Raw genomic sequence first — 27,897 nt, forward strand, 5'->3', positions numbered from 1 at the left:
GGATGATAAGATGGTGCGACATCTAAAACATATCACATCACCTTTACATAACTATAAAACTAAGAGGTGTTTTCTTTACATAATATTAAAGCACAATGTTTCCGTGTGGCGTAGGTGATTTAGAATTTCCATTTATCTAGAAAAATGGGCTTTCAGAATGTTTTTTAACACACAGTGTTTGGGAAGGTTTTTGAAGAAAAAAATTGACTACGCGTTTTATTTTTTTGCAGCTAATTCGGGCACTTGCATGAAATATAATTAATCCGTAGGAAGCGCAATGGTTTAAAGTATTGATGTTGAGGATTTGAAAAGATTTATTGAAATAGTGTGAGAGAATGAGCGAGTTGAGTGAGAAGAGTGCGGGAGTGGCCACATGACGTCTGCGCAGTTGCGGACAAAAAATAATCCATTCCGCCTCCCCATGGCGAAGGATGAGTGAAAGAGAAACCTGATAAACCTTTCCCTCCTCCGGGCACGATAGAACCTTATCGGCTGTGTGTTAGAGGGAGAGCGAGATACAATCTTCGAGGTTTTGTTAGTTCCCGCTAGATGGCAGGCCGCAGAGCGACCACCAGCGACACCCTTCCCGTATGAAGACCATCTCGCCACTGACGAGCTGGAACTAAGCTCCTGACCTTCCTACATAGTAACGGTCACCCACATAGGCATCTAGACTCTTTAGTGGTCATATGATACAAAATTCATTGTTTTCGGGCCTGTGACCGTTTTTTACCGTGCACCAATCGCCTTAAGTTGCGCCCTTGGATAAGACTTGCAACCCTAATATTTAGACTATAACAAAAAAAAAATATTAGTTGTTAGAATGTCTCACACCAAACTTTTAAAAATGGAACTTGGGACCAAAATGCTCTATGTATTGCTATTAAGGTTTTTCTGTAAAAATAATGGCATTCTCAGTGCAGTTGTTGACGTTAATTGTTAAGCTAGTTAATTTTTTTTCCAGCACTTTTATCTTGCCACAAGAGTTTATTAAATGTAGCAATATTTCCATTGAAATTCTTTATGCAACTACATGCCTGTAAAGATATCTGGCTGTAAATATTTTATTTAAGGTGTAATTATATACCTGAAGGAACCATAATATTGTCACTTTAAAATTACAAATTTTGTATTAATCAAACTATTACAATATTAAATATAAAATTGTTGTATAATTTATAAATCATTTTCAGTTAAAGTTAACACTCACACAATTTTATACCACATTAAATTCACTTTTTTTTAAGGGATTCTAAAATAACAAAATTATATTTCAGTGTGGTTATACCTGTGGTTGAAGAAGTATTTTTGTATTAAAAGGGGTTTCATTAATTTGGTTTCACTGTAGTGGCAAGTTGTGAGACGCTAGCCTTTCTGTTTGTTTTTTTTAGGAAGGAGTATCTGCGATGGAGAACCTCAACGAAATGCAGTGCATGTGGTTCCAGACGGAATGTGCCATGGCGTACCAGAGGCTAGAGAAGTGGGGCGATGCCCTTAAGAAGTGCCACGAAATTGACAGGGTGAGTTGGTGGGCCCATCTTACCAAACTTCCTATTCTGCATTTGATATGCAGATGTACTAGAGCCATTCACCTTCATGCAGCTTAAAATACTAGTTCTAGTATGGTAGTGATACACATCGTTCTGCAGACATGTTATCACATTGGTTTAATTATAGTGACAGTCTTAACAATCTCAGAACTTTTTAAATTTTGAATTAAAACTTCTGTACAGCAGTTAGGGTAGGTTGAAATGATGACGATGTCGAAGTGTAACGAAAGTGTAACACTGAGATGACGACAAAAGGTGCAATGATCAGGAGTGGGGTGCTGGATGACATGTTTGCACTAAAAAAAACATGTATTTGTGCACTCTCATACTTGCACACTCAAATATTTTCATACTTGCACACATTCTTATACAATTATCTATGAAGTTTCACTTCTAATAAGCATGGGGGCACTCACCCAAGTGTTGGTATTGTTTTTTTTTTGTATTGACTAATGTATCTTGTGCAAACTAATTTGTGTCCATGTGCTGGTTCTTCTGAAAGTGTATGAGGTAGTGTGGTGTGGATTTAACGAAACAAGTAGGCATAAACTTAAAAGGGAGTGGATTGAACCTACCCTACTAAATGTAAGCAATGCACTTTACCATTTGAATCATGTATAGGATGTGCAATAACAAATTTTGAATAATAAAGTGTAGTTGGCAGTGTCAAAGTTCTCATTTTTTCTTCACAAAAATGTTCAGAAGTTCAATTACTTTTGCAGTATAATTTGTAATAAAATTATTAATTCACTAATACTGTCTTTCAGAATAGTGAGCTCTTCGTTTTTAATATTACATATGTTATTTGGGGGTAAACTTTGAATAGTCTTCTACATTTAAATGTTTTTAATCTGGCATTATATGGTTTGGCCAATTCTTTCAGATATTTTTTTTGTTGGATTTTGTTTGTTGAACTTGGCTGCCAGGTTGCATTACTGCCATGCCTATATTTATAGTTTGCTCAGTGTTTACTTTTACATTTGGTTTACATTTCAGTTAGTGTTACCTGTTTAATAGGGGATTACATTTGAAATTTATGGTTACATTTCGTAGATGAATGATTTGTTGAAGACAAGTGATGAGTATTTTTTCTTACTATTGAGCAACTTTTTAGAATTTTTTAAATTACCATCATACTGTATATTAATTCTTCTTTTGTATTCCTGTTAAAACTATATTGATGTTTGATACTCTGTTAAAATCATTTAATTTGTAGTGGCTGTGGTCCCAAAAGTGCCAGATCATCACCTTTCACTATTCCACTGCGCATTTGCATTTCTGTTATAAGATTTGACAAGGATGGCTTACATATATAAAAATAAATTCTTTGCACAATATGTTGTTACTTATCCTGGAAACCCCTTTTTTTTATTATTATTAAAAAATATATGTGTATATTCTATTTATACTTGGCCACAGATCAGCCTCTGCCCTGCAAAAGTAGAGTCAAGAAGCCAAATACATTGCTGACAGTATATAGTGGATGGTCTGTGTAACTTTGCATCTGTGTAGATTTCTTCAAAAATTTTATAAATATTTTGCCTGGTCACTGTATTAGCAGTATATGTTTAAAATTTGATCTTTTATTCCTCCCCAGCATTTCTCTGAAATCATAGAAGATCAATTTGATTTTCATACGTACTGCATGCGGAAGATGACGTTGCGATCCTATGTTGGCCTTCTGAGATTAGAAGATATTCTGCGATCTCATCCGTTCTATTTCAAAGCAGCTCGGTGTGCAATTGAAGTATATCTGAGGTTACACGACAAACCTCTGAAGGATGAAACGGCAGAGCAAGAATTGAATACAGGTAAGTGTTGCATGTTTCATTGGAAAGTTAGCGTGTGATCAGCTGGAATCCTGATTTTTCAAATTTCATTTTAACCAACCTGCCTCACAGTTAAAATATTTACACTCAGTACTTAATGTCTCATTTCCTCATTAAGTAATGAAACTTGGGACTAAATGTGCGCTGTAACGCAACATGGAGAATTGCGGCCTGGAGTTCTTTCAGATGTTGATCAGTATTTTTGAATATACACTTCTAAAATATTATTTCATTAGTAAATGTTTATTTTTTCTTATCGGACAGTAAATCATAGCTCTTATTATGTGGAGCGTCTCAACATGTTTTTCATTGTGGTCTTTTTCAACTCCACCCAAATATGTGACTTGGTATTCTACTGTGAATTAGCTGTCACACCAGCCCCTCGAAGTAACGCCCCAAATTGTTCCTGGAAAGCAGAGTGCTAATCAAATTCATTTTTTCCTTAAGTGTGTATGTTAATCAAAATAATGTAATTTGTTTTCCAATCAGGTTAGTGTGTTTGCTGACTACCATTTTAATCAAGACACTACTCCCATTAAAAACAATTTATAGTTCTAATATATATTTAAATACATTTGAAGTAGATTTAAGTAAACATTTGAATAACACAATGAGATTTAACAATCTAAAACTAAATAACAGTATAAAAAAATCATGGGTTGCGTTGGTTGCATAACATGGCTTGGCTATAACATTCCTAAGAAGGTGCTAACAACTTTTCTGAGTTACAAAATAATAATTTTATTAATGTAGGAGATATATTTCAGTGTTAATAAGTTTTAAAGATTATTTAACTTTTTAAAAATGTAATTCCCGGCACTGTTATGTCCTAAATGTGTGTCTGCTGTGATGTGTCACTAAGGCATTCTGGCAGGTCCTAGGCAAACTTGCCCTTAAAGTTTTTAACTTTTTCCACCAGAGTTGCTGTTGACAAGCGGGATGGCATAATATAAACATTGGTTGAACACTTGGGCGTGGGAGATATTTCTGCGTAATATAAACCACTGAATTGTATTAAATTGGCTAAAGTAAATACAGATTAATAATTTTGTGAAAATTCAGACCTCACCAGCCAGGTATGGCCTCAATTGGACATAACATCTAAGATATGGTGACCGATGAAATTGTATTTCGCTGTTTATGAGAAAATAACAAATATTATTTTCTGAAACATGAATATATAAAAATGTAGGGATCTTACAGTTAAAATAATACTCAATGAGTAAAGTTAACATCTAAATCAGCAAAACCCGGACTGAATTTGGTTGGACATTCGGCGATGGCTTTAAAAAAAATACAGTGGATGAAATGCTATGTATAATAAATTTAATTATAAAATTCTAAAAATTAAATGTAATCTCTATAAAGTCATATTCTATGCATGCCGTTACTCTTGTAGATAGTGGAAGAAAAAGTTAATATCTTCGTAACTGTATCAATTCCAATAAAATCCTGGAAGCTTGTGCTATTTGGAAAAGTATATCTCAAGTATGTGAGGATATTAATTTTTCCCATGACTTCATTTTAACACATAATCTGTTAAAAAGAAGTCTGCTATTCCTTCAGTACTCGCCAGTGATGTGTAACATCTAACCTCGGTAATGAGCCTTTAAGGCTTGTAACTCGTGAGAGAGTGACGTAAACCCTGTGACTTGTGGAGGGTCGTGGCTCAAGCGGCTTAAGAGGAAATAGGTTTCTTTTAGCAGTGATGGTTCAACTATTGTTGAAATAGATGGAGGCATTTCGACGACCAGTGGATACCCAGTGAATATTTTAATACAACACTTATACAATATTTATTTTATATTAAAAATAATTTCGCAGCATATTTATAATGTATTAGAAAATCCACATTGCAATGATTCGCGCTGTTAAATCCAGAGCATGTTACATATACGCAAAATATGTTTTCAAGTAAATTTCTGAATGAGTATCTCATGCGTACTTTACGCACTCGCCGCTACCATCATCACGTGTTGATAGCAGCACGTTGGCTACATAGACTATCAGAACATTTGCTTAGAAGACGGAAATTTTAAACTATTAGAAACGGCTCCGATGAAAGTGTAAAAGACTTGAAGGAAATGCTAAACTGTTAATACTATGAAGTTTCTCTTTGGCTTTTTAAACTTTGATTTGCTCCATACACCACAGATGGCAGCACCGTAGTTACACGTTTCCATTCCGTTACTTCCATTGCATCCACAAAATTACTCCCACCTAATGCAGTATACCGATAGCAGAGATGTTACACATCAATATTGTCCAATTTACTGCCATTACTGAAAGCATTATACATTACCTTCATGTGTGACCAGGCAACCACCACACAAGCTGTGGGTTAGCTTTTGCCTTTCCGTGCCTTGGAACCATGGGTGGGTAAAATGTTCAGATCCAAATAGATAAGAGGAGTCACATTTCTTCCACAAAGCAGAAATTTTACCCTTGCTTATGCTTTTGAGTTCAACTGGCTGCCCATTGATATATTCCTGCTACCCTCCTTGATTATTTAACATAAACATGAAACAGTTGTCCCAAGAAAGGAGAAAAGCTGCTCATTCCTCATCCTCTTTCCACACAAAGAAAATAAATTTTACTACTCTACTTCTTTTATTAATTAGGTAGTTTGAACTTGTATTTCCATAAAAGTTAAAACAATTTTAGATTTGGCTAATTAGTCTAGTCATAATAGAAGAAGTGTTTGCGTATATGACCATGTTTGTTTGCAATGTGTCAGCATTATCATGAAACACTGTGGATGAATTATGTAGTAGTATTTTGGTTTTAAAAAAATGTGTAAATTTACTTATTTTTACAATATTTTTTCATGAGCTAGGAACTTTATGAATAAGTCGAGTTTTGAGTCAAGTCTTTACAAAGCCCAAACATGTGCTTACATTCCCTGTTGTATAAATCTGGTAAACTGGAAAGAAAAATTAAAGCATAATTTAGTTACATTGTCGTATGAAAAAATTTAACATTTATGAGCTTAAAAAAATGCTTCAATTTTTTTAGAAGACACTTCAAATGCGGAGTAGTAATAATTAGTTAATAAATTTTACTACTCAGAATTTGGCTTAAAGATGTTTAGTTCATGAAAGTACACATTTAGTGACTTGCAGGGTGCATGAATTATGTACTATTTCCATTGCATTAAATGGTTTTCAAAATTCTTATTAAATTTGGTTCAGTGAAAGGTTTTTAATCCGGTATTCTATGGTTCAGCACATTATGTAATCAGGCACCATTCGAGCCACTTGCGTTCAAATTATTTTGGGTGGATTCCGTTTTTTGACCTTGGCCGCCAGATTGCATTTCTATTTTGCCAGCTTATTTTGTTTGTGACTGTTGGTTTAATGTCAGTTGTGATTCCGGTTTATAGTAGGTGAAATTTCTCATTTTCACTTTTTGTATAACCGTTGAAACTAATTCAACATTCAAGAAACTGGCAAAATCGTTAATCTGGTTGGCCAAGGATTAAACTACCAGGGCAGAACTTAAAAAAATGACAAAATTTGAAAATTACTCAAGATATCGAAGCACAGAAAAAAATGACAAAATTTGAAAATTACTCAAGATATCGAAGCACAGTCTGTTTGTGAAAAACATTTAAGAATGCCTTGAAGTGAATGAGTAGTTCTGTTTCTGTATTTTGTTTCTAATTTGTATTTTTGGAAGAGTGAAAATGATAAAACGCTAGATTTCATATTATTTTTAGGCATAAAACACCTGGTACAGATTCTTGAAAGCACTTAAGAGACTTGCATTACACTTTTATCTTAATCTCCCCACCATACAATGTTATGGTTACCTCTTATTATCTCATAGTTGTCTGTTGCACAAGAAGACTGCATGCCAGTCTGTGGCCGTGCCCTTTGATGTGATAATGCTCTAGAAGTACCAGCGAGCATCTCCCTTATCGTCCTGCCTTACTAACACAAACAGACCCATGACTAGGTGGATCCATTACTGACCTTTCTCTGTAGTGTTTAGTGATACTGACAATTGAAAGTAATGAATTTATATAGTATGAGGTAAATTCAAGATTATAGGTGGTGCACTACAAATCACTGGGACACGTAATGGTTCATCGATCACTAGTTATTTTAGATGTTAGGGTGTTTCACTGGTCTGTGCTCCACCCATTATGAGTGGATGTTTTACAGTAGCTTACAGTTCTGCCAGTAAAAAAACCCTTAGAACTACTTGGCTTTAGCTCGGGGAGTTACAAATCCCAGGTACCAGGTCGTCACAAATGCCTAACATTTCCTTGCTGGTGACTAACTACTGTCAAGATACAAAGTTATAAACTATACAGTGGTTTTGAAAACATTTGCCAATAATCAATAATCTGGTAAAGAAATGACTGTGTCCAAGAAACCAGGATGGTATGTAAATTAAAGTTAGATAACTAATTACTCATTTTGTACATAGTTCTTTATAGGTATCATTTAGTATTAAATTACAACTACTCTAAAGTATATTTTTTTATTGCTGTATCCTAGATTTTATCTTACTCCTAAGCTTTCAGAGATTTTGTAAAGGCCTGATTTAACTTTTTTATCACATTACACATCCATTAAGGTACTCTGAGAGTGAGTAACCTAAAATTTTCTTTTACAGCTTCTCTAAACTCAAAAATATTTTTCATTAAGAGGCCACCAAAAAGTTTTAGACTGCATATAATCAAGTTTGTGCTCCTTCCATGCTAAAGTTACCTAACAACATATATTAAATTGTAAAATTTTTTCCCCAATTTTTAGTAATAAAAATATGATATGCTGTGCAATCTTGTATGGTGGAAACTATGGTAATAATTTTAACTTTCAAGAAAACAGTGATGTTTAAGTATCCCTGCCAAACCTTAACATTTTATCATTTAGTGATAGAGAAGGTTTATAATTCATAGCTGTAGAACACTGAAAGTAAATTAGAATGAATTTTTTTTACATACAAAATGATCTATTTCAACTTATATCAGAATACCCAAGATGTGATCATATCAGTGGAACAAAGTTTTACCTGCTAGACAGGAAGAGCCTCGTGAATATTTTTTGTGGTAGGTTAGGTTAGCAATGGACCATGAGTTTTCGGATAGGTTGTGACACAGTTACAACCAACATAAAGGAAATGTTTTACGTAGCAAATCATGCATGGAGGTTCAAGATGACAGGATATAGGGATCTCCCAGATTGTAGTGGGTACCAATGCCTCGCTCATGTATTTGAGTCATGGTTAGGGTTAGTGTCCAACACATCATGTTCCCCAATGAGAGGGGAAAAAATGCAGATTTGCATCAAAGCTTTAAAAATCATTCTTCATTCAAAACCAACAAACGTTTTCTTATATATGAGGCTATTGTAGTAAAAACAATATTTATTCACTTCAAAAATTGTTTTGCTCGTAACTAACCATACTGTTTATTTTAACAAAATACTTTAATGGAGAACTATTGACATACACATGGTTTTTATAAATAATTACCATGTTTTTTACCAGAACTATTTAAGAAAATTTTCTATTTGTTATCTTATTGCTTCTGTTTGTATCCAATGATATATTTATTCTTTAAATTTTCTAAAAAACTATTTTTGAATCATGTAAAATTTACTATTCCCAGACAGCTTTCACTTCAATGTACCATTTACCTTTAACATTATTACAGATTTTCTACCAAAAAAATCATCACACCATAGAAAACATGATAAATATCCAATAAGGAAGTGTTAACAAAGTTCAGAAGTAACATGTACTGGTAAAAGGAACACATTGACTTTCATTAATGCAAATCTGAATGGACTACTGTTTCCCCACTTTGTAATAACATTTGTATCAACCAAACTATGTGTGATTGATACAAAATAAACACTATATGTTTTCTGTAACATAAACTGAAAAATGTATAGTAATTAATATCTTTTCTGCTGCATGCATGTCAACAAGAAAACAGTTAATTTGGTAGAAATAACTACAATTTTTTATAAAGATAACTAATTTTAAATATGCAATGCTATATGAACTTTAAAAAAATCTGCACATGTGCATTACCTACATTTGTTTTCATAAAACCTTTTTTTCAATGTTAAAAAAACTGAACATTAAATTGATACACAAATTAATTAAGTTGACCTACAACATTGTACAGAGCATATCAACTAGCATGTTTGAAAAATTCAGTAGTCATATTTCAATATTAGTCAATGTTTAGAGTTGCTTGTCAGTGACTTAGTCATTTTCTCTATTAAAATCAGTAAGTGTTGAATCAATATGGATATTTGAATTTTTATAGACTCTTTAAGTTATAAATTTGTTTTGTTTTTGACTTTTGCATTTATATTTGCTGCCTGGTGTTTTACTATGTTTACACTTAGCTCAAACACATTACTAAACCTAGGCATTTTCTAATACACTACCCTATTATCTTTGTATCTTTAACATGTACCACAATACAGCACTCATTTACAACATGGCAAAGTCAATTTTTATAGAAATATTTTCTTCGTATGTATATTGATGCAGGGAAAAATAATGGTTGCGTTCTTTTTACTGTAGTCATTGGTCACCGTTCACAATAAATAACCGTGGTTCAATTTGCGGAATGTCACAGCCACTACAGCCTAACGTATCGCTAAGTCATGGCACTGTCATGTTCAACCCCTCCACTGCAGTTGTCACATGGCATGTCGTGTCACCGGCGCCGCACACGCCGAGAGCACATCACGCGCTCCCCTGAGACTTGTTCCTGCGGTACCTCAGCTGGCTGGCGCGCGGGGGCGTGACGTAGACGTACCCCTGGTCATGCTGGCGCTCCACGACCCGCGGGGTGAGGAAGTACACGTGGGCCCCCTCGTTGCCCGGCAGCTGGTACGACACGAGCGACCCCTGCCCCTGCCCCTGCCCCTGCCGCTGCGGTTGCCCGATGAACTCGCTGAGCGGGTTGACGGGCGGCAGGGGTCGCCGGTAGTTGACGAGCGTGTCACCGTGCAGAGACCCCCGCTCGGCGGGCGGCAAGGGGGTGGTCGGCCCGCCCGCCTCCCCGCCCAGCTTCTGCCCGAACACCGTGAAGTACTTCTTGGTGATGTCGTCGATGAGGGCCGCGTCCTGCCTCGTGTACTGCAGCAGCAGGCTGTTGGGCGTCGTGGGCCTAGGCGTGCTGCGGTAGTTGGTGATCGAGCTGGTGAGGGCCGGGTCCTGCCGGTATTGGTAGTTCCGCGGCGGCGCCGGGGTGGCGTACCCCTCGTAGCTGTAGTCCGCAGGTCGCGGGCTGGTCGGGCCCCAGTAGTAGTTGGGCGAGGGAGCTCTCGTCCACGGGTCTTCGTATTCGTACTCGCCGTTGGCTATTCGCTGCAGCAGGTATTGCTGGTCTGGCGTCAGCTGTTTCGAGAGTTGATAATGTCTTTGTGGCGGTCGTGGGGTGGTGGTAGTTGCCTCCTCGTAGAAGTAGAACGAAGCTTTTGGAGTGGGGCTCACTCTGAGATATGGCTGAGGCGTGGGTGACACTCTGTTGTCAACGTTCTTGTAGTATGTGGAAATCAGTGGGATGTTTTTGGCAGCTGGTGCTTGGGATTGGTACTGGCGAGAATCGTACTCCAGGACGTACACTGGTTTATCAAATAAGACCCGGTTTGCTGTGTACGCATCCCGGGGCAGTTCGTAGTACTGCAGCGGAAAGTGAGGTTTCCTGTGGCGTGGTTTGGTTGGTTGCGACGATGACTTGAGGCGAACCACGATGTCGGTGACGGGAGCCACGTCGTATGAAATGGGGACCTCCGTCGGAAACACCACAGTTCGCACGTCGTACTCCTGCGGAGGGATGACGAGGTTGTCGTCGTACACGACCGGTGACCGGAGCGGAGATTGGCCGCCATGCGTTATCTCCACCTGAAGAGGTCGTTTGAGAGGCGTCGCGTACTTGGGAACGGGAGTCGGCCCGAAGTTGTTGGTCGGTGTGGGACGAGGTTTGTTTCGCGTCTTGGTGGTGGTTGTGGGTGGCTTGTGGACGGTGGTCGGGGGCGGGGGAACCGTGATGCTCTCGGAAGGTGGCTCGGTGGTCGCGGGGGCGTCGACGAGCGGCGCGAAGAAGTTGGGTGGCGGAGGGAGTATTATTCCGGGCACCAGAGGCCCGGGGGGAACCTCGGTCGAGTTGTCACGCGGGTAGAAGAAGTCGTAGGGCGGCGGATAGTATATTGAAGGGTCGTCCTCGTCGTACAGGTCGGTGAGGTTGTCGGGAGGCGGCAGGATCGCTGCCCCCGGAGGCAGCGGTGGAAAGAACGGAGGAAGGGTTCCGTTCTCGATGGGCGGGTACGGCTGTCCGGGGAACGGAGGTAGGAAGTACGGTCCGTTCCCCGTCGATACGTTTCCCGACGGCGGCGGGAACGGCGGGGCGAAGAACGACCCGTTGCCCGGCGGCGGATACGGAAAAGGCGGCGGAAACGACGACCCGTTGATAGGGAAGTCCCCCGGCGGCGGGAAGTAGGAGCCTGGGGGCAGCGGGAGCGCCGTGCCGTTGGGGCCGATGAGCTGCGTGGGCCCGCCCTCGTTGAGCTGCACGGGGAAGGGCGGCGGCACCTTGGGGCGGGGCGGGATCTTGACCTGGCGCGGCGGCGCCTGGTAGGCGTCGATGGGCGGCCAGGCGGTGCTGTTGTCGCCGCGCTCGGGGAAGGCGCCGCCGCGCAGCACCAGCACGTGGTTCTCGGCCAGCCAGATCTCGCTGGAGTCGAGGCCGCCCAGCGTGTCGGCCGTGTCGCGGGGCACCTCGGGGTTGTCCGCGTAGCTCAGCACGCCCGGCCGCGCCGGCGCCGTCGCGTACAGCTCCTTCTGGATCAGGCCGTACTTGCCGTCCGCGATCTGCTGCGACAGCGTCTTCTCCTCCTCGTCGTCGGCGGCGGGCTTGTCCTCGCCCGCCGCCGCCGCCGCCGCGGTGCTCAGCGCCAGCAGGGACAGCGCCAACCACGCCGGCAGCATCTCTGCAACACCACACGCACCGTCAACGTAGTTCTGACTGTTAAAAAACTATTCTCGGGAATTCACGTCACCATTGTCGGACGTACACAGTTCACTATAAGCCTACAGTTTGTAATGCAGATTAATATTACTAAGACAGATGTAATTTACCTGTAGGCATTTTTTTTTAATCGCCTGTTTGTTACTACATTGCTAAAGCTTCAACTTCCGAACACGAGGACCCTGGTTTGGATATGTTCACTCTTTGCTTAGTCAATTGTCGTAAGCCCGTCAGCTGATTAGCCTGATAGCATAAACAGGAATCGATAAGATGCTGTACGTAAGCCTACTAGCATGTGTGACGTTTGCGTATTTGATATTGCACGTACCTCCGAACTACTTGTGTATCGACTCACCCCGGAGTTAGTGACCACGACCGCCACGAAGACCCAGCTGGTGGATTGTGTTCGGGTGTTCATAGGAATGCGGGTGCAGATCATTTCGTGGTCGCCCTGGGCTCGGGGGGAGGGCAGTGGCCGCAGGAAGCGTGGGAAAAGTCGGTCCGGACGCGGGAATTCGAGCGACGAGAACTCCCTCCCCCACCCCTCCTCCGCCCGCGGGGCCGGCCGGTCACGCAGCCGCTGGAAAGCGTTTCCGCCGGAAAGAAAGACGTTTTCTGGTCGCGCCTGGTCCGCGCGCGCGCTCGCTCTCTCGGCGAAGAGAGAGAGAGAGAGATGCCCGTCCTTGGCGCGCCGGTCGCATTCCCCGTCGCGGGGCGACGCGATGCACGTCGCTGCCGCCTGGGGGGTTTCCCCTGTCGCTAGGTGGCGTACTGCATTCGCGCCGAGCCCGACACTTGCGTAACACTCCCGTGCTCAAGGGCAGAGGCGCTGGGAAATTCATCCTCTAGTCTCGACCGCGGCGTATTGTGCACAAAAATAAGCTCGATCGGTTACTTAAAAAAATATATATTACAAACGGCGTGCACATGTACGAAAACGCATAAATACCGAATAATGATTAATACAAATGCAATTGAAAATAGTACTCGAGATGGAATCCAGTGTCTTTTTTTTTCGTCCAAAAAAAGTGGTTGGCAACATCGGGATCTAGTTCAACCCGTCGTCCCTGGGATGCCAGCCGTGTCCGCCATGTAGCAACGCCGACTCATTGCGTGGGTTCCCGCCTTTTATTAGACCCGGCGTGGAGCCGCCCACGTGGTGCGTGTGCTAGCCCCGTGTCGCTGTCGGCGCGAATCCGTCAGTGCTCCGTCGCACAGTTACACTAGTCCGTGCCGTCCGTGTATGGCCACCTTTCCACTTCTTGGTTTTCAGCTTGCAATTACGCCTTCTATATTTGAAGTAAAGTGTTCAGTAAACTTTTTATCCCGTTTTCTCTTATTATACTACTAGCGACCCTAATTTTCTCTTAATTGTGAATGTTCAAAAATTTAAATACAAAATCTAATATTGTATTAATTTGTATTGAAAAAATGACAAAATATCCGACCAAAAAAAATTTGATCCGATCCGATCCAAAACCTTGTTGTGTCTCTTGGCGCGCGGGTCCGGATGTGAAGATATTTTTTTTATTGACGTGGTTTAAATTCGTCAGTGGAAATATATTTTTTTTTAATAACAGATTACTGTTCGTACAAATTGTGCCCAGGCAAAAATTAACTGACCTATTCTTGTCTTATTGCTATATTAACCTTAAATACCTATATAGCTCATGTTATTGGTTTAGTTAGCCTATATTTTTTTTACTTATAATAAAATTTAAAAAAAAAATACGATCACAAGTAACTCAAACAAAAAAAAATCTTATTAAAACACGTACGTTAATCAGAAAATTGAATGTCCATAAATTATTGATGAATAAACTAACACTTCATAGGAACTGCGTTCTTGTTAACCTAAATTAAAATACGAGATGGTTTTCTTTCAGTTACGGTTATTTTGGGAACTACTATCTAAAACCATGGTTATTTTTCTTTGTCTCTCTCGTTAAAATAAATTGTTAGTTGCAGTTTCTCAAAGTAGTCTAGTAAATTATTAGATATTCAATTGACATGTTTAAATACATGTGAATTGGTGGCATATTAAAACTTTACGATGACATTAGCACAATTATTACTGTAAATGAGTGCGATGAACTAAAAAAAAAAAAACTACGCTAAAGCAAACCTGAATACACTTGTATCCCTTTAATTTTATATTTATTGATTTTCCAACCAAGGAAAATTCATTCTCGTTAAGTAAAAATGCACTGATTGTTTTTTTAATACTAAGACAGATTTGTTTTTAAGTGACGTTTAGAAGATATTAAAAATCATTTTTAAAGTTATATAATTTTTAAAAACAAAAACTTATTTTCGTATCATTTCAGTATTTGGTTAAATTGACAGCTACCAGTTTATTCATACCCCGATTTTTTTGTTTTGGTTGGCAACTGCGTTGGCTGTTTTTTCTGTTAGCATTTTAGGTATCGTGTAGAGTAACGAGTTCTTTCTTCCTTCCTTCTCTTCTGCTATACAAACTGTCATGCCCACGATTATACCCATGGGTATAACATAAGGTATAGCAGAAATTAGGTATCGTTTAGGGCGGGCTTAGGGGCTCACCTAGTCTGAGGTGTATTTGTGCTAGTGAGGCAGGATGGTTAGTGGGCTGGTGCTTATAGCGCGGTATAGCGCAAGGCTAACTAGCGCGCAGTCTTCGCGTCGTGCATAGGGCAACTACGATTGTTTATGGGTGACAACAATATTATTTGACGGAGAAATTAAGATAAAAGTGTAGTGCAAGTCCCTTGTGGGCATTCAAGAATCTGTGCCGGATGTTTCATGCCTGAACTGTATTCTTAAACTCACGTTTTCGCGAATTATCTCGTATAAAAATACAGATTTGAACCTAAATACGGAAACTTACCTGCCCTCAGTGTATATGCTTTTTGTAAACAGACTCTATTCTGATTTCTGTATCAGTTTTAAATTTTTTTTTTAAATCTCTGAACATCGTATGCGTGCCCAGATAGGCGGGGCCCTTAAGCCTTAATTCATCCTTCGATGTCGAAAAGACGTTAAACCACCCGTGTAGTAATTCGATGATGCGTAGATGATTCACAGTGGAATGCATGGTTTTGAAAGCCTTATTTCGACTTTATTTACTATTTATACCCGCCGTGAAAGAGCGATTTGGCGCAGTTGACTCGCATTTCAGAGGACTCGGTGTTCGAAACCGGTCCGGCCATCCGGATTTCGGTTTGAAACCAGGAAAATTCTGGGATTCCTGCACTAACATCCCTGGCCTGTGTCGCGAAGACTAGCCTCTAATGACACTTGTCGAAGAGACATTTAAGCCCCATGAAAAATAAAAGTCTGCCCGTTGTGTATTCTTCCGCGGTGGATCATTGTTCAGAGTCGTTCCCTACGGGACGGTAACATGGGCAGTGCAGTAGCTGAGACCTCTACAAAGAATCTCCACTCGGCGGCGGGGCTGGGTAACAGCCCGTGGAGCGCTCGCTTTCTCCGGCTGAGATAACACGAGCGTGCCTCCTCACACACAGGCCGCAACTGTAACGGCGATATTATCTGGTGCCGCGTTCTTGCTGTTGTTCGTCACCGACTGCGGCGAAGGCAAGGTTAGACGGGCGAGTGATGACGGCGTGATTTTTCCAGGTACCAGGGCACACGTACGGTTCCAGAGCTTCAGGAAAAAAAACCACACGATTCTAAAACTACTCAAGGTATCAGAGTGGAGTCTCAGCATTTAAGAATACGCTTAGGGTGGATGAGTGGTTGTTTCCGCGTTTCGTTCTCAAACTTTTTTTTTTTTTTTTTTTTTTTAAGTAAAATGAAATTGGCTAAAAACGCGTGTTTTTGGAATAAATTCTAGGCTTGCATGGCGTTACACCGTATCTTTAATTTCTCCGCCATGTAATGTAATAGTCACCACCCAGACCTCACAGTTGCCTCATGCTCGACGAGACTTGCGCGCCAGTCCACAGCCTTGAAGCACCAGTCTCGCCAACACAGAGGTACTAGAAGGGGCCTTCTAAAACGGGTGGAGGCGACCATGCAGTATGCAAGGCGGCCAGGAGCGAAGCGGGATTGCATAACACTGCGGGCAGCCAGCTCGTGACCGGCACGAGTGGGAGGCCCCCCCCCCTCCCCCCTCGGGGGGGTTGCACACCTAGGTGACCTCTGCAAGGGGGTATTAGTCACCGCGTCAGAACACCTCCGTCCCGGCGGCTGTGGTTTACCTCAAACACTACTACCCCCTTTCACTGGCCTCGCCCCCGCATGTCTCACGATAACGGGAAACTGGAGTGATTCAGTTCGATAGTTCCTTTCGACCTAATTCACGTATGTTCTCCGGGAAGCTCGGAGAAGCTTATACAAGCACAATCCCTGCGATGGATCTGAAACCAACCTCACTTTTATGTAACAGCGCTGATGCCTATCTGCTCACAGGTGTAAAGAACAAGTACTTGGCGTGAATTTCCTGTATAGTCCTGCAGCCCGAAGTGGAAAACTTTCTAAGCAATTGCTAAAATAACCACAGGAAATTATTCTTGAATGTATATAATGATTATTGTACATGTTCCATAACAAATTATGTATTCTTAACAGAATATTTTGTTTATTTTAATTAGTAAGTTAATTTTTACAATCTTACATTGGTAGGCCTTCTTCCATTCTAAATTATTCACCCGTTAGCTTAGCATTCACTATATATCCTAAGTTTATTTAAATACATTTTAAGTAAATAATGCATGCACTGTATTTTTAATTTTACGTGAAACCATTGGCATATTTTAACCTTGGAATTTGTTAGTGTCGTCATACAATTAACCTGGTTTGTAGTTAATTGTACAATGTAAAAATTTAATGAGTGTTGGGACAGTTTGATTATTTTTGGGTTTTAAAACACACTTCTTTTTTTGTGACTGTAATTGCTGTTGTGGTTTTTAATCAGCTCTGAATCCATTTTGCTCCTGGTCGTCGACCCTTCGGAGAAACCACCCTATTCCTGCCTCGACGCACTCCTGCTTGCTCGCGCCACACCCCAGTATCGACAGTGTCGCGCCGCATTGCCACACGTGCGAGACGGCGCTGCTCGTCTTAACTCGGCAGCCCGGTTACCATTGGCCGGGAGTTGTCACGTGGTGCGGCGAAGCCTCGGAGCGTTTCGTGTTGTCACGTTGTTGCAGCGTGAAATTCTGATCGAAAGTTTTCCGAGTAAAGTGACTTTTTCTGGGGGGGGGGGGGGGGGTTAGAAGAGAAATTGGGATTTAACTTTCATTGCCGGGTACCAAGATTACTTTTTTTATTATTATTTATTCCGATTGGAAAACATTCGTATTATATAGTTACGTAATGAGGACCATACAAATTTGGAAGCGTTGCGAATGGTGACGGATTCAGAAGATCGTGATTTTTTTCCAGTTTTTCCAACAAAAAAAAGTTCGTTACTTTATCCACCGTAAGTTGCCTTAAGCCCCACAAGCTGGCTCCGACCCATACGTTCTTGTAGAGTCAACTCCCCACTTCTGTGCCCAATATAAATTCGAGATATGGACCATATTTCCGTGATAAGGTAGCAATCTCACGCATTGATAGGTCTCTAGACTGCGCGATGCCTCCCACTCCAATACCACCCTCGCTAACTTCTGGATCCACCTTCATTTGCCAGTTGACGGGTTCTGCGAGTCATGTCAGCGCACAGACAGCACTCTGAATCATCGAACTCGCCTGGTTGCAACACTGCGGTAACGCAAGCGGACAAACTGCAGCAGCCCGTGCTTGTTCGTAGCGGCGCGGCCGCCGCCGCCTTTGTCCCGTGGCGCGAGCGCGAGATGGAGGCGATACTCTGTCGGCACAGCCGAGGCTATTGTGCGCAGGAAGTGCGCGAGTGTGTGCCGCAAGCCGCTCCAGTATCGGCTAACTTGCCTGCTTCTCACGTCCCGCATAGCGGCCTGGCCCGGGGGGGCGGGGGCGGCGTCCCCTCGCAAGGTCGCCGCCGTGTCCGGGTCCCCCCTCTTACCCCTTCCGCAGCGTATGTTTGGTATTAGAGTGGTTTGGTTAGCAACTTACATTGAATAAACTTTTTTTTTTAAGCTGGGGGGAAAATATTAGTATCTGAAGACAAGCCCCCCCCCCCCCTCCTACATGGGCTGCTGTAAGCGCTCCCGAATATGTAATGGTTCTCAATACTTAATAATTTGATCTTAATGTTTCCGAATCAGGATATAAAATAACATATTTTGGTATTATGAAATTAATGTTTTTCCCCCAGTTTATCTTACCCCCTCACCCACAGAAAACGTAATATTATTTAAAAAAAAAAAAAAAAAAGCTGTGGACAAAATTTGGAAGGGAAAGGACTACTTTTATAAATTGATACTGAATCTGTTCAGTTTAGTCTATTGGTAATTTTGTTTTTTTTAGTTTTCGCCCCTTTTTAATGAATGTAAATACCAATATTCCCACGAAAAGAGAAAGAACTTCGCCATGAGTCGGCAACACTGCTGCCAGAAAATGTGTACGCTCCATAAAGGTTAATTTACACTGATCTGCTTTTGTCGAAAGTCACTAGCATCTTTTATTACTTTCCTAGAGCGAATTACAGGGGATTAAAAACGCCAATTTTGGACGTTTAGACGGTGATGCATAAAATACGAGAGACACCAGCTTTTGGAAGAAAAAAAAGTTTTGTTTGTATTGACTAGCTCTTTTAAGTTCATTCTTGATTCTGTGGCGGAATTTGAAGTTATTACGATATTCCGAATTGCCTGAAAACAAAATTTGAGCGGCTGTACGTCTCGCAAATGCACTAGTACCCAGCTGCTCGACAGTCACCCTCTGCTTAATCAGCTATAGTTTTGAGTCGGTACACGTATTGTGTAGCTACTGATGATGTTAGCCAGTTAAGCGCTGGACGGGGGCGGCAAAGTTGGACTAGTTCAACTTTACCTCGGCAACTTCACTCTTCTAAGACGCCAGTGAATAAAGGAAGCCGAGTCTTTCGCAGTTTTACCAGCGAATTGATGTGAATTAAGCCCCCCCCCCCAATACCGGCGCACATACATTGTGCAGAGCTTTAGGGATAAACCACGCGATTTAAAAAAAAAGTGCTCAAGATATCTAGTGGCGCTTGTTTGCGAAAATCTTTTATAAATACTCTTGAGGGCGGGTAAGTAGTTCTGTTTCCGCGTTTCGTTTTTAAACTGTATTTTTAGGAGATTGAAACGCGTGTTTTCAGAATAATTTATTGGCATGAAACATCCGGTGCAGGTTCTTGAAAGCACTCGAGGACTTGCATCACACCTTTTTCTTTATTTATACGCCACGCAGTGTTAAGATTACCGCTCAGATCTCAAAGCCTTGCGCTCAGAAGGCGATATACCACGCTAGAAGCACCAGAGAGCGTCACGTCTCGGAAGCTAGCTATACTGTAACCGCGCGACGCTCACACACACTCAGCTGCAGACTGCAATAATGTTATCCGATAAGGTCCCATGCGAGCATGTGCGCGGCCGGGGTCTACACACGATACCGTTGCCAGCGGTCTCTATCGCGCAGCGGTCAAACTAGTTCCCCGGTCGCAGAGGCCGTCCCTCACGGCGACTTGCAGCGCAGACAGAGCTTTCAGCGTCGTGATTTCGGACACTTTTTATTAAAGACGGTGAGCTTCTGTCTTTTTCTGACTCCCTTGTAAAGTCATACTAGTGGAGCCCGTGTGTTATTATTGGACGATAGTAATGTTGAAAGCTTTGGAATGTAGTTTTTATACGTCTTCTTCAGTGATACAAAATTAAAATCGTAGCAAAAAAAAATCCGTTCCAGCGTGTTGACTGAAGGCAATCCTCGTTGATTGATTTAGATGGTCGACTTTAAGACTCTCACACGCCTTTTTTTTACAGCCTTGTCGTAATTTTTTTAAGGGCTATTTATAAATTTTAACTTGATACTTCCCTTGCATTTGGTGTTCTGCCACAAATATTTCCTACATATTCACTTCGTATAACATCATGGATTAAAAATTTTTTTTGGAGGGACAACGCAATTGCTGGTTGGTACTGTATGTCATAATAAACCTCAGTAACGGACAAAATTAGATGAATATGCAAACACACGGAAAACAAGCCAAAATCAGCCGATTTCAAATTAAATAAACATAGACGGCACAGAAACAGACAAATATTCTGACAACTGACCGAAGACAACAAACACGAACGAAGTAGACTTCCTAAGACACAATTGATGTAATCGTTGGGTTCGCATGTTCGTCGCTGTCATCTAATTTGAATCATCGTGGGGTTCCTCTGTTTGTCACTGTGTTGTGCTAGTTGTTTGTTGTATTCACAGATCTTGTTGCAACTGTCACGTGATTGTCGGCCCACTGTCGTCTGTGCTGTAATAACTTTTCAACGAATTCCTTTCACGACATTTTCTGTGATTTTTTTATACATCGGCTTATTTTGGCTTGTTTTCTGTGTTTGCATATTCATCTTTTTTGTCCATTTTTTTTTCGGTTTATTATGTCATGCAGTGTACCCAGTAATTGCGTATGTCCGAAAAAAAAAACATATTAAATCAATCTTCCCCACTGTGAGATACATTCAAAGAAGGTAATATCGCGGGTTTTAAAGTCGCGCAAGTGACGAAGACTTAAATGCCTTTTTACACACATTGTGTAAAAACTAATATATGTTGAAAAATATTTGTGGCAAAACAACAAATAATAGGAAGGTATCCAGTTTTAATTTAAAAATAGCTCTTGAATAAAGGTGACCAAAAAACCGGAAAAATGAACATGGATTCTGAGACCGAACCTTAGAGGGCCCGCCTCGTCAGGGATGTATCTGTGTTATTGAGGCGAGATGATAAGTGCGATGCTCACTGGTGTTTCTAGCGCGGTATCGCCTCTAAGCGTCATGCTCTGAATTGGCGCGTAGTCTTTTCGTCGTACATTGGGCAACTATGATATTTGACCGGTGACCGCAACACTATATGGCGGAGTAGTTGAGGTAAAGGTGTAATGAAAGTCCGTTTAAGTGCTTTCAAGAATCTGTACCGGTTATTTTATGCGTAAATATTCCTCGAGAAACACGCCTTTTAGCCATTTTAACTCTTCTAAAAAACTCTATTATAACTTAATCCGGAAATCTTAACTACTTATCGGCCTTCAGCGAATTCTTACATGCTATTCGTAAACAGACCCTACTCGGATATCTTTGAGTAGTTTTATAATCGCGTTGTTTTTTCTCAGAGCTCTGCGCATGTGTGCCCAGGCAGGCGGGGCCCTTAAGAGGCCACTCCAGTGTTTCAGGGGCACTACGCAACCCGCGTTAACATCATAAGATTCAATGCTATTTTCATTTTGCTTATAACTAATTAACTAATATAGATTTCGAAATGATGCTTGCTTGATATGTAAGACAACGATGCTCTTATCAAAGCCCCTTTCTTCAAAAACGTGCATAAACTATGGTTTTATTCTAATCTTTACTAATATGCATAAGTGTATTGTCTAGGTTTGAACCATAATTTATGCACGTTTTTGAAGAAAGGGGCTTTGATAAGAGCATCGTTGTCTTACATATCAAGCAAGCATCATTTCGAAATCTATATTAATTAGTTAATTAGTTATAAGCAAAATTAAAATAGCATTGAATCTTATGATGTTAACGCGGGTTGCGTAGTGCCCCTGAAACACTGGAGTGGCCTCTTAAGAGAGAATCCCTGGCAGCAAATGTAATGAATGTATGCGACCGTTTGTGGAGTGAGTCTTACTCTGCCTTTTCTCGCGCGTGCGGCAGCGACGGGAGTGGCGGGTGTCACCACCGCCGGCCGATCAACCGCCCGAATGTGGCGGGGGGGTTTCGTTCGCCGGCGCCGGCAGTGACGTAACGATGCGCTGCTGGCCAGTCATTAGCTTTACGTCACGTGCGGCACCGCGCCGTTGTGCAACTGTTTGTGTCGTCCCGTGCCAAAACTACACTTATTAACTATTGTAATAACCGGGTCCTTTCATCATGATGGTAGATGTAGAAGGGGGGGGGGGGGGTTTATATGCACACGAGGAAAACCATTTCCTAGAAACATCTTAAATTCAAAAAAAAAAAAAGTACCTACTTTTTTTTTTAGAGAAATTGTGAGCGATGAAACCAATAGAAAATTTAAATTCCTAATGTATATCCAACCATAAAAATCTAGGTCCCCTCCTACTTGAATTACACGGTACAGAACTAAGGTGGGGCTAAGGACTGGTGACACTTTTTCGGGAAATAATTTATACAAAACATAATAAGTAATTATTTTAAACAACACATTTAAAGGTTTTACTTTAAAGTTGCAAGACGTTTTATCAATACTTTGATCACATTTAAATTTGAACATGCGATATCAACAATTTGCAGGTTAAGTGATGTTTCGATAATATTATAGAAAAGCTCAGTGTAGCAGCTATTAATTTAACACTTAATGCATTTCTGTGTATAGTCGTTATTTAACTCTTTTTTTAAATATTTTATCTAACCTCACTTTGTGTCTTAACAAAATGGCCCCTATTTATTGCTGTCGCCTGTTATGCTCACTGTGCTCAGGGTTGAGATGCGATCGTTGTGTGCGTTTCGATGACAGCAGACGCGAACGTCAGGAGCGCAATGCCGGTCGACTCGCGAGCGGAGCGACTGCTCAAAGCGCATTTTTTCGCCCACCGCGCCCTTAGCATGTACGGTTCCACTCTTCAGGTTCACCAGCGTTAAGGCTTTTGACCAAACGCTCCGCCGATATTTTTTTTGAACCGGCGCGAAAATTCCCTTTATAGTTCCGTTTGGGACTATTCACGACGGTGTGGTCCACGGATTCATTTTTGAAAACGGCTACCTGGCACCTGTGCATGGAAAATTGGACGGCGTCAGATCGGAGCTTTTAAGATCGTTGACGTGGTAACCCGCCTACTGAATTCTTCCAGTTTCATCCCCCCCCCCCTCCCCGTATTCAAACTTGACGGCTCGAGCCCTTGAAAGTAGCGGTGCATTTATTTCAACACTTAGAATTTTTTTTTTGCCACACTTTGCACATGGCGAATTTGGCACGTATACTTTTCGTGAAAGTTGTTTGTGCACCGCGGCCGTAGCTGGCCACTGGTGTCGACACGGCGCGAGCCCGGAGCAGAGTGGCTCGCTCGCCGGCGAGGGCGCTGCTGGAATGCCACACAGTTTCCGAAACAGCTTTACTTCGTACATTTTGTTTACAGACGCGTCGATGTGAATTGAACTCGACGAAGATTTACGGCTCGGGTCTCACGCGCCATATTTTTTTTTTTTTTTTTTAAACGTGTAACAGTAAGTAGGGAGCGATGTTGCTGCAATCTTATGGCGGATGGCGCGAACCAAAGTTCACAAAGACAAAGGGAAACTTTATATTATTAACTGTTTAGTGAATTTTAACACGATGGGGTAGTATTTTAATAATATTCCTCTTCGAAAATCAAGCTCAAAGCCGGGGTGAAGCGTTTTTTTTTTGTAGCCGTTTCATGAAAGTTTTGTATTTCCGTCTGCTAATCGAATGGTTCTATAATCGACGTAGCCACTTTTATTATTCCGGCAGTTAATTTTAGCGGCGGTTGTGGATTGATTCGCGTCCAGAAATGTAGTTGAAAACACATTTTGCGTATATTTATGACGCTCGGCATTACTCAAAAGAATCCTACCTTATATTTCGTGTTCCAGGCCCGAGTTTTGGATTGTAAGTGTATTTGCAACACGAGAACACATGAATTTATTCGTTACCAGATTTGATGTTGCACATCACTGTCGAGTACACAAAGTCTCGCTCACATGTTTTCTTTATTATTTTCTCGTCTGAGTAACACCCAGGGGTTATTTAAAACCGTATCTTCCTTGTATTTGTTTCTGTGACAAATATTTTCAACATTATTTCATTAAGCGTTATAACGGGTGTAAAAAGCCGTGCAAGTGATGATAATTGCGTACACTTGAGATACGTTTTACGCCCATTATGTTACATTTAATGAATTTCTGTTTACTATTTGTGACAAAACGTGTTAAAAATCTCAGAAACAGCCCATAATTGATAGTAATGGCAAGAAAATAAGAAATCAACACGATGTGTGAGACCGAATCTTAAGATATTACTAATATGTCTCTTAGTTTCAGTTTACATGTTGGTCTGTTTGGTATTTACGTTAAAAAGCCAAGTACAAAGTTGGCCTTACCGAGCTTGAACTGTGAGCTTGGGGAGTGTCCGTAGCCGCCGCTGCCTGTCGGCGGACTCCAGCGCGAAGGGAGGGACTGTCGCCCGTGTTTTGTTGGTCGCAGCTTGAATGGGGTCGACCTTCCACTCCCCTGAGTCGAAGGTCCGGGTTGTCTGCCCCCTTTCGGAACTCTCCCGGCTCCGGTGGCCTTGCATCCCCGCGGCTGTCTTATCCCGACCTTCGCCGGGGTCGCGTCTCCTCGCTGGAAATGTCCTAGGTTTCCAGTGAGTTTCCAGTACTGTAAATTGTATCCTCGGAACAGACTCTTGACGTGCTTCCATACCCCCATGGGAACGTTTGGATGGTGAATACTTCTACCAGTTGGAAACTCTGAGGTCGAAACCCCGCCTTTGTCTTCTCGGCTGTTACAAACTAATATGTGTGTGTGTGTGTGTGTGTGAGTGAGAGAGAGATATATATATAAATCAACCTTCGACTCACTCTAAAGACTTGAAGCCATTTCAATATGCTGCGTCGTGTCAAAAATTTGAATTCTCAGTTGGCAGTAAATGTTACGAAAAAATTGAAACGTGTATAAACATGAGGTATTTGAAGCTTCGAAGCTTGGGTTTTGCTGTCCCTTCACACGGCGGGTCCCCTGAACGTGACCCCGGCTCATGAAGACTCCCTACGATCGCGCGCCTGTACGGGCCGGTGCTCCAGTCAAGGCTGTCTGTCCTCCGTCCAGCGGCCGTCGCTCGGCGGCGCTGCACAAGGCTGAGCTTTTTTTTTTTTTTTTCAACGCGCGCGGAGCCAGTGTACAGTGCCTGCGGAAAGTAGAGGACCGTGGGCCGAGATGGCGGGGAACAGCTCTCCGTCATCCCTGTTGAGGTTCACAAGAGCGTATATTTATGTTTCCTTTTATAATAACTTACTGTATAAATTAATTAGACCAAACCAATTCTAATTCTGTCATGAAAATGCCCTTGCTTCCGTCTGGAGTAAAAAAAATACAGGATAAGTCTTAATACATTTTTTTTAATAAACACTTTTGCAGCTGCATCCTTTGAAAAGCCTTCTTGATAAATTTCATGTTTGTTTATAAATTTAAATAAAATTGCTCGTAATTTTTAAAGAGAATGTTTTGGCAACTTATTTTCATAGAATTTGTTCGGATTGAGGCCAAAAAAATTAACCGTGTATTTCAGTAACATCACCGGAAGCAACCATTGTTCAGGCAGTGTCGTTCTACTTCCGGACTTCCTTATCACATCAGCTGCACGCGCTGGTATGAAGCACGGGCGGTTCGCGCGTTGACGTCATCTGTCGCGAGCTGTTGCCCATTTCAGGGTAACGAGCCAACAGATGGACAGAGGGGAATGGAGTGCAGGGATTTTTAAGTGATGCCAGAAGGTGTTGGTAGAACTCGTAAGACATATAGTGTAGTGTTTCACTTTGTTTACAACATGCCGCGACAACAGTTCCGTCACTCGCAGAAAGTAACGGAACCACTTACGCGAGTTTACATGTTCGTACCTTTGTGTACGTAACGGAACTCGGTCCTAGATAACTGTGAGGAGCCGGACAGGTCTGAAGTGGTGACTGTGGACGACGAGCATGATTGTAAGGGCTGGCGCTGGGAAATTCATATACAATCAGAGTAGTTGATTTTTTTTTACACGCTACAACGTATGGACCACTTTTCCATTCCGAGAATGATAGATACCTGAATATTTCAGTGTACATTGTTCATATCTAAGCGCAGTAGCTGTTATGAGGATGTTGGATGTCGAACGTAGAATTCATTCACTCTTTCATTGTTTAGCCCCAGGATTCGGCGTGAAAACAAAAATTCTGCAAAATGTTCTGGAATAAGAAATATTTTTTTTACACACCTTCGAACCCACGAACCCAGAACCTGTCTCAGTGAAGTTGGGTAGCGCCTCAATCAGATATTCCCGAGGAAGTCGGAGAGAAGTTAAGTGCGGAACCAGCGTAACAGATTTAGTTCCATCACACCCTCCTGACTGATGCTGGTGCCACTCGAAAAACTTAAAATGCGCGAAATTAATTTTTAAGTCAGTTTGATTTCAACCCATTTAGAAAGATAACTTAAAAAAGATGAGCTACATATCGGAATATGATTGTTTATGTTTTAGTGGTTGTCAGTGTCATCTATTGATGTTTATGTCAATCGGAGGGTCAGATTAGCAGTCAATTCGGTGTTGTTTTTTTCCCTTGGGATTTATATAATTTTTGTGCTTTTTTAAAGACAAGTCGGATGTGATGCTGCTTTCATAAATATCAAAAATTTAAATTTTGTATAACTTATTCTTCAATTTTTTTCATAAATGAAAATAGGTTTTCTGCATATAGAGGCAATTAGATTTTTAATACGATGCCTTAGTGATATACTATAAATTAATGTAAGTGTGAATCAGACTTTAAAATAACCCGGATTGTAGCTCTTTAGTGTAACAAGTACATTAAGTTGTTACGTAGTAGTTCACCCGTGACCTAGTATTTAAATTAATGTTTACATTCTAGGCATGCCAAGGAACTAGCCTTTAGTGCCAAGTGTGTAATTAGGAACTGCAAGATTCCGAAACAAAGAGTTCCACAGCTCGTTACCTTAAAGGAGTCCGTGAAGTGCGACTCACCAAACTTCCTGGTCGGGACGAACCTCTCGCGCAAGTGCTGTACCGAGTGTTTTCCGACGCTGCAAGGCCGCGCGCTGCCTGGTGTTTACAGCACAAACTGTCCTTCCTTCCCGCTTCCCGTGCGTGTGCGGTAGTCGTTATCGTTACGTACGTCCTCTCTCTTCCTCCTCTGCACCGTCTACTCTGCTTCAATATTATTATGACCCTCACGAGGCATTGTGTTTTGCACGCCTCGCATTGACGTGTCGCGACCGTTTCCCGTGGCTGCAGAACCCAGACGTGTGGGGGAGGACCTACCTGTTGCGTGCGGTCAGATTGGCAATACGCTCCGGGATCAGGACCAGCCAGTGTCGTCGCCGCCGCCGACTGGCGATGTCATCCTCGCAGAGCGCCGACGCACCGCTAAGCTACCGTCTTGCTCTTGCGTTCAGCTCTCCGGGCGCCGGCGGTCAGAGTTACCTTCCTGTACCCTCGCTCAGGTCTCCCGGCCCCTAGGGCCGCTCTCCGTGCACTGCGGCGCTCGCCATCCACTCTCACTCTCCTCCCGCGGAGTTGTCGAGTTGGGAAGGGGGAGGGGGAAGCGGTCAGTGGCGTCACCTCCGTCCGAGGCTGCCCGCCCGGAAATTCCCCCCCTCCACCACGTGCGCCACTGCTCCTCGGTGACTGATGTATCCCAACTTACCTGAACATT

General features: G+C 41.9%; 2 protein-coding genes across 4 annotated transcripts in view; one reads left to right on the plus strand and one right to left on the minus strand.

The window, feature by feature from the left end:
* The window catches only part of LOC134533973 (N-alpha-acetyltransferase 15, NatA auxiliary subunit), a 133,969-nt gene that overhangs the window by 39,662 nt on the left and 66,410 nt on the right, over positions 1 to 27,897 (plus strand). The window contains exons 10-11 of the mRNA XM_063371832.1: positions 1,392 to 1,520; positions 3,148 to 3,361. Of these exons, the coding sequence (XP_063227902.1) occupies positions 1,392 to 1,520; positions 3,148 to 3,361 (343 nt within the window). The remainder of the gene's footprint in view (positions 1 to 1,391; positions 1,521 to 3,147; positions 3,362 to 27,897) is intronic.
* Positions 4,671 to 27,745, minus strand: LOC134533975 (uncharacterized). 3 transcript variants are annotated; one of them, XM_063371833.1, is made up of 2 exons: positions 27,504 to 27,745; positions 4,671 to 12,345 (listed from the first exon to the last, which is right to left on the minus strand). In XM_063371833.1, exon 2 carries the CDS (start codon positions 12,341 to 12,343, stop codon positions 10,097 to 10,099), a length of 2,247 nt encoding a protein of 748 aa, XP_063227903.1. In that variant the 5' UTR covers positions 12,344 to 12,345; positions 27,504 to 27,745; the 3' UTR covers positions 4,671 to 10,096. The 3 variants fall into 3 exon arrangements, with proteins under 3 accessions (XP_063227903.1, XP_063227904.1, XP_063227905.1); XM_063371834.1 differs by having other exon boundaries at positions 27,207 to 27,745; XM_063371835.1 differs by having other exon boundaries at positions 27,178 to 27,745.

The sequence above is a fragment of the Bacillus rossius genome, chromosome 7 (genome assembly GCF_032445375.1).
Source record: "Bacillus rossius redtenbacheri isolate Brsri chromosome 7, Brsri_v3, whole genome shotgun sequence".
In the NCBI taxonomy this organism is placed as follows: domain Eukaryota; kingdom Metazoa; phylum Arthropoda; class Insecta; order Phasmatodea; family Bacillidae; genus Bacillus; species Bacillus rossius.

What these genes read in the sequence shown, in the direction of transcription:
- LOC134533975 (XM_063371833.1), bottom strand. Translation starts at nt 12,343, where the DNA reads ATGCTGCCGGCGTGGTTGGCGCTGTCCCTGCTGGCGCTGAGCACCGCG.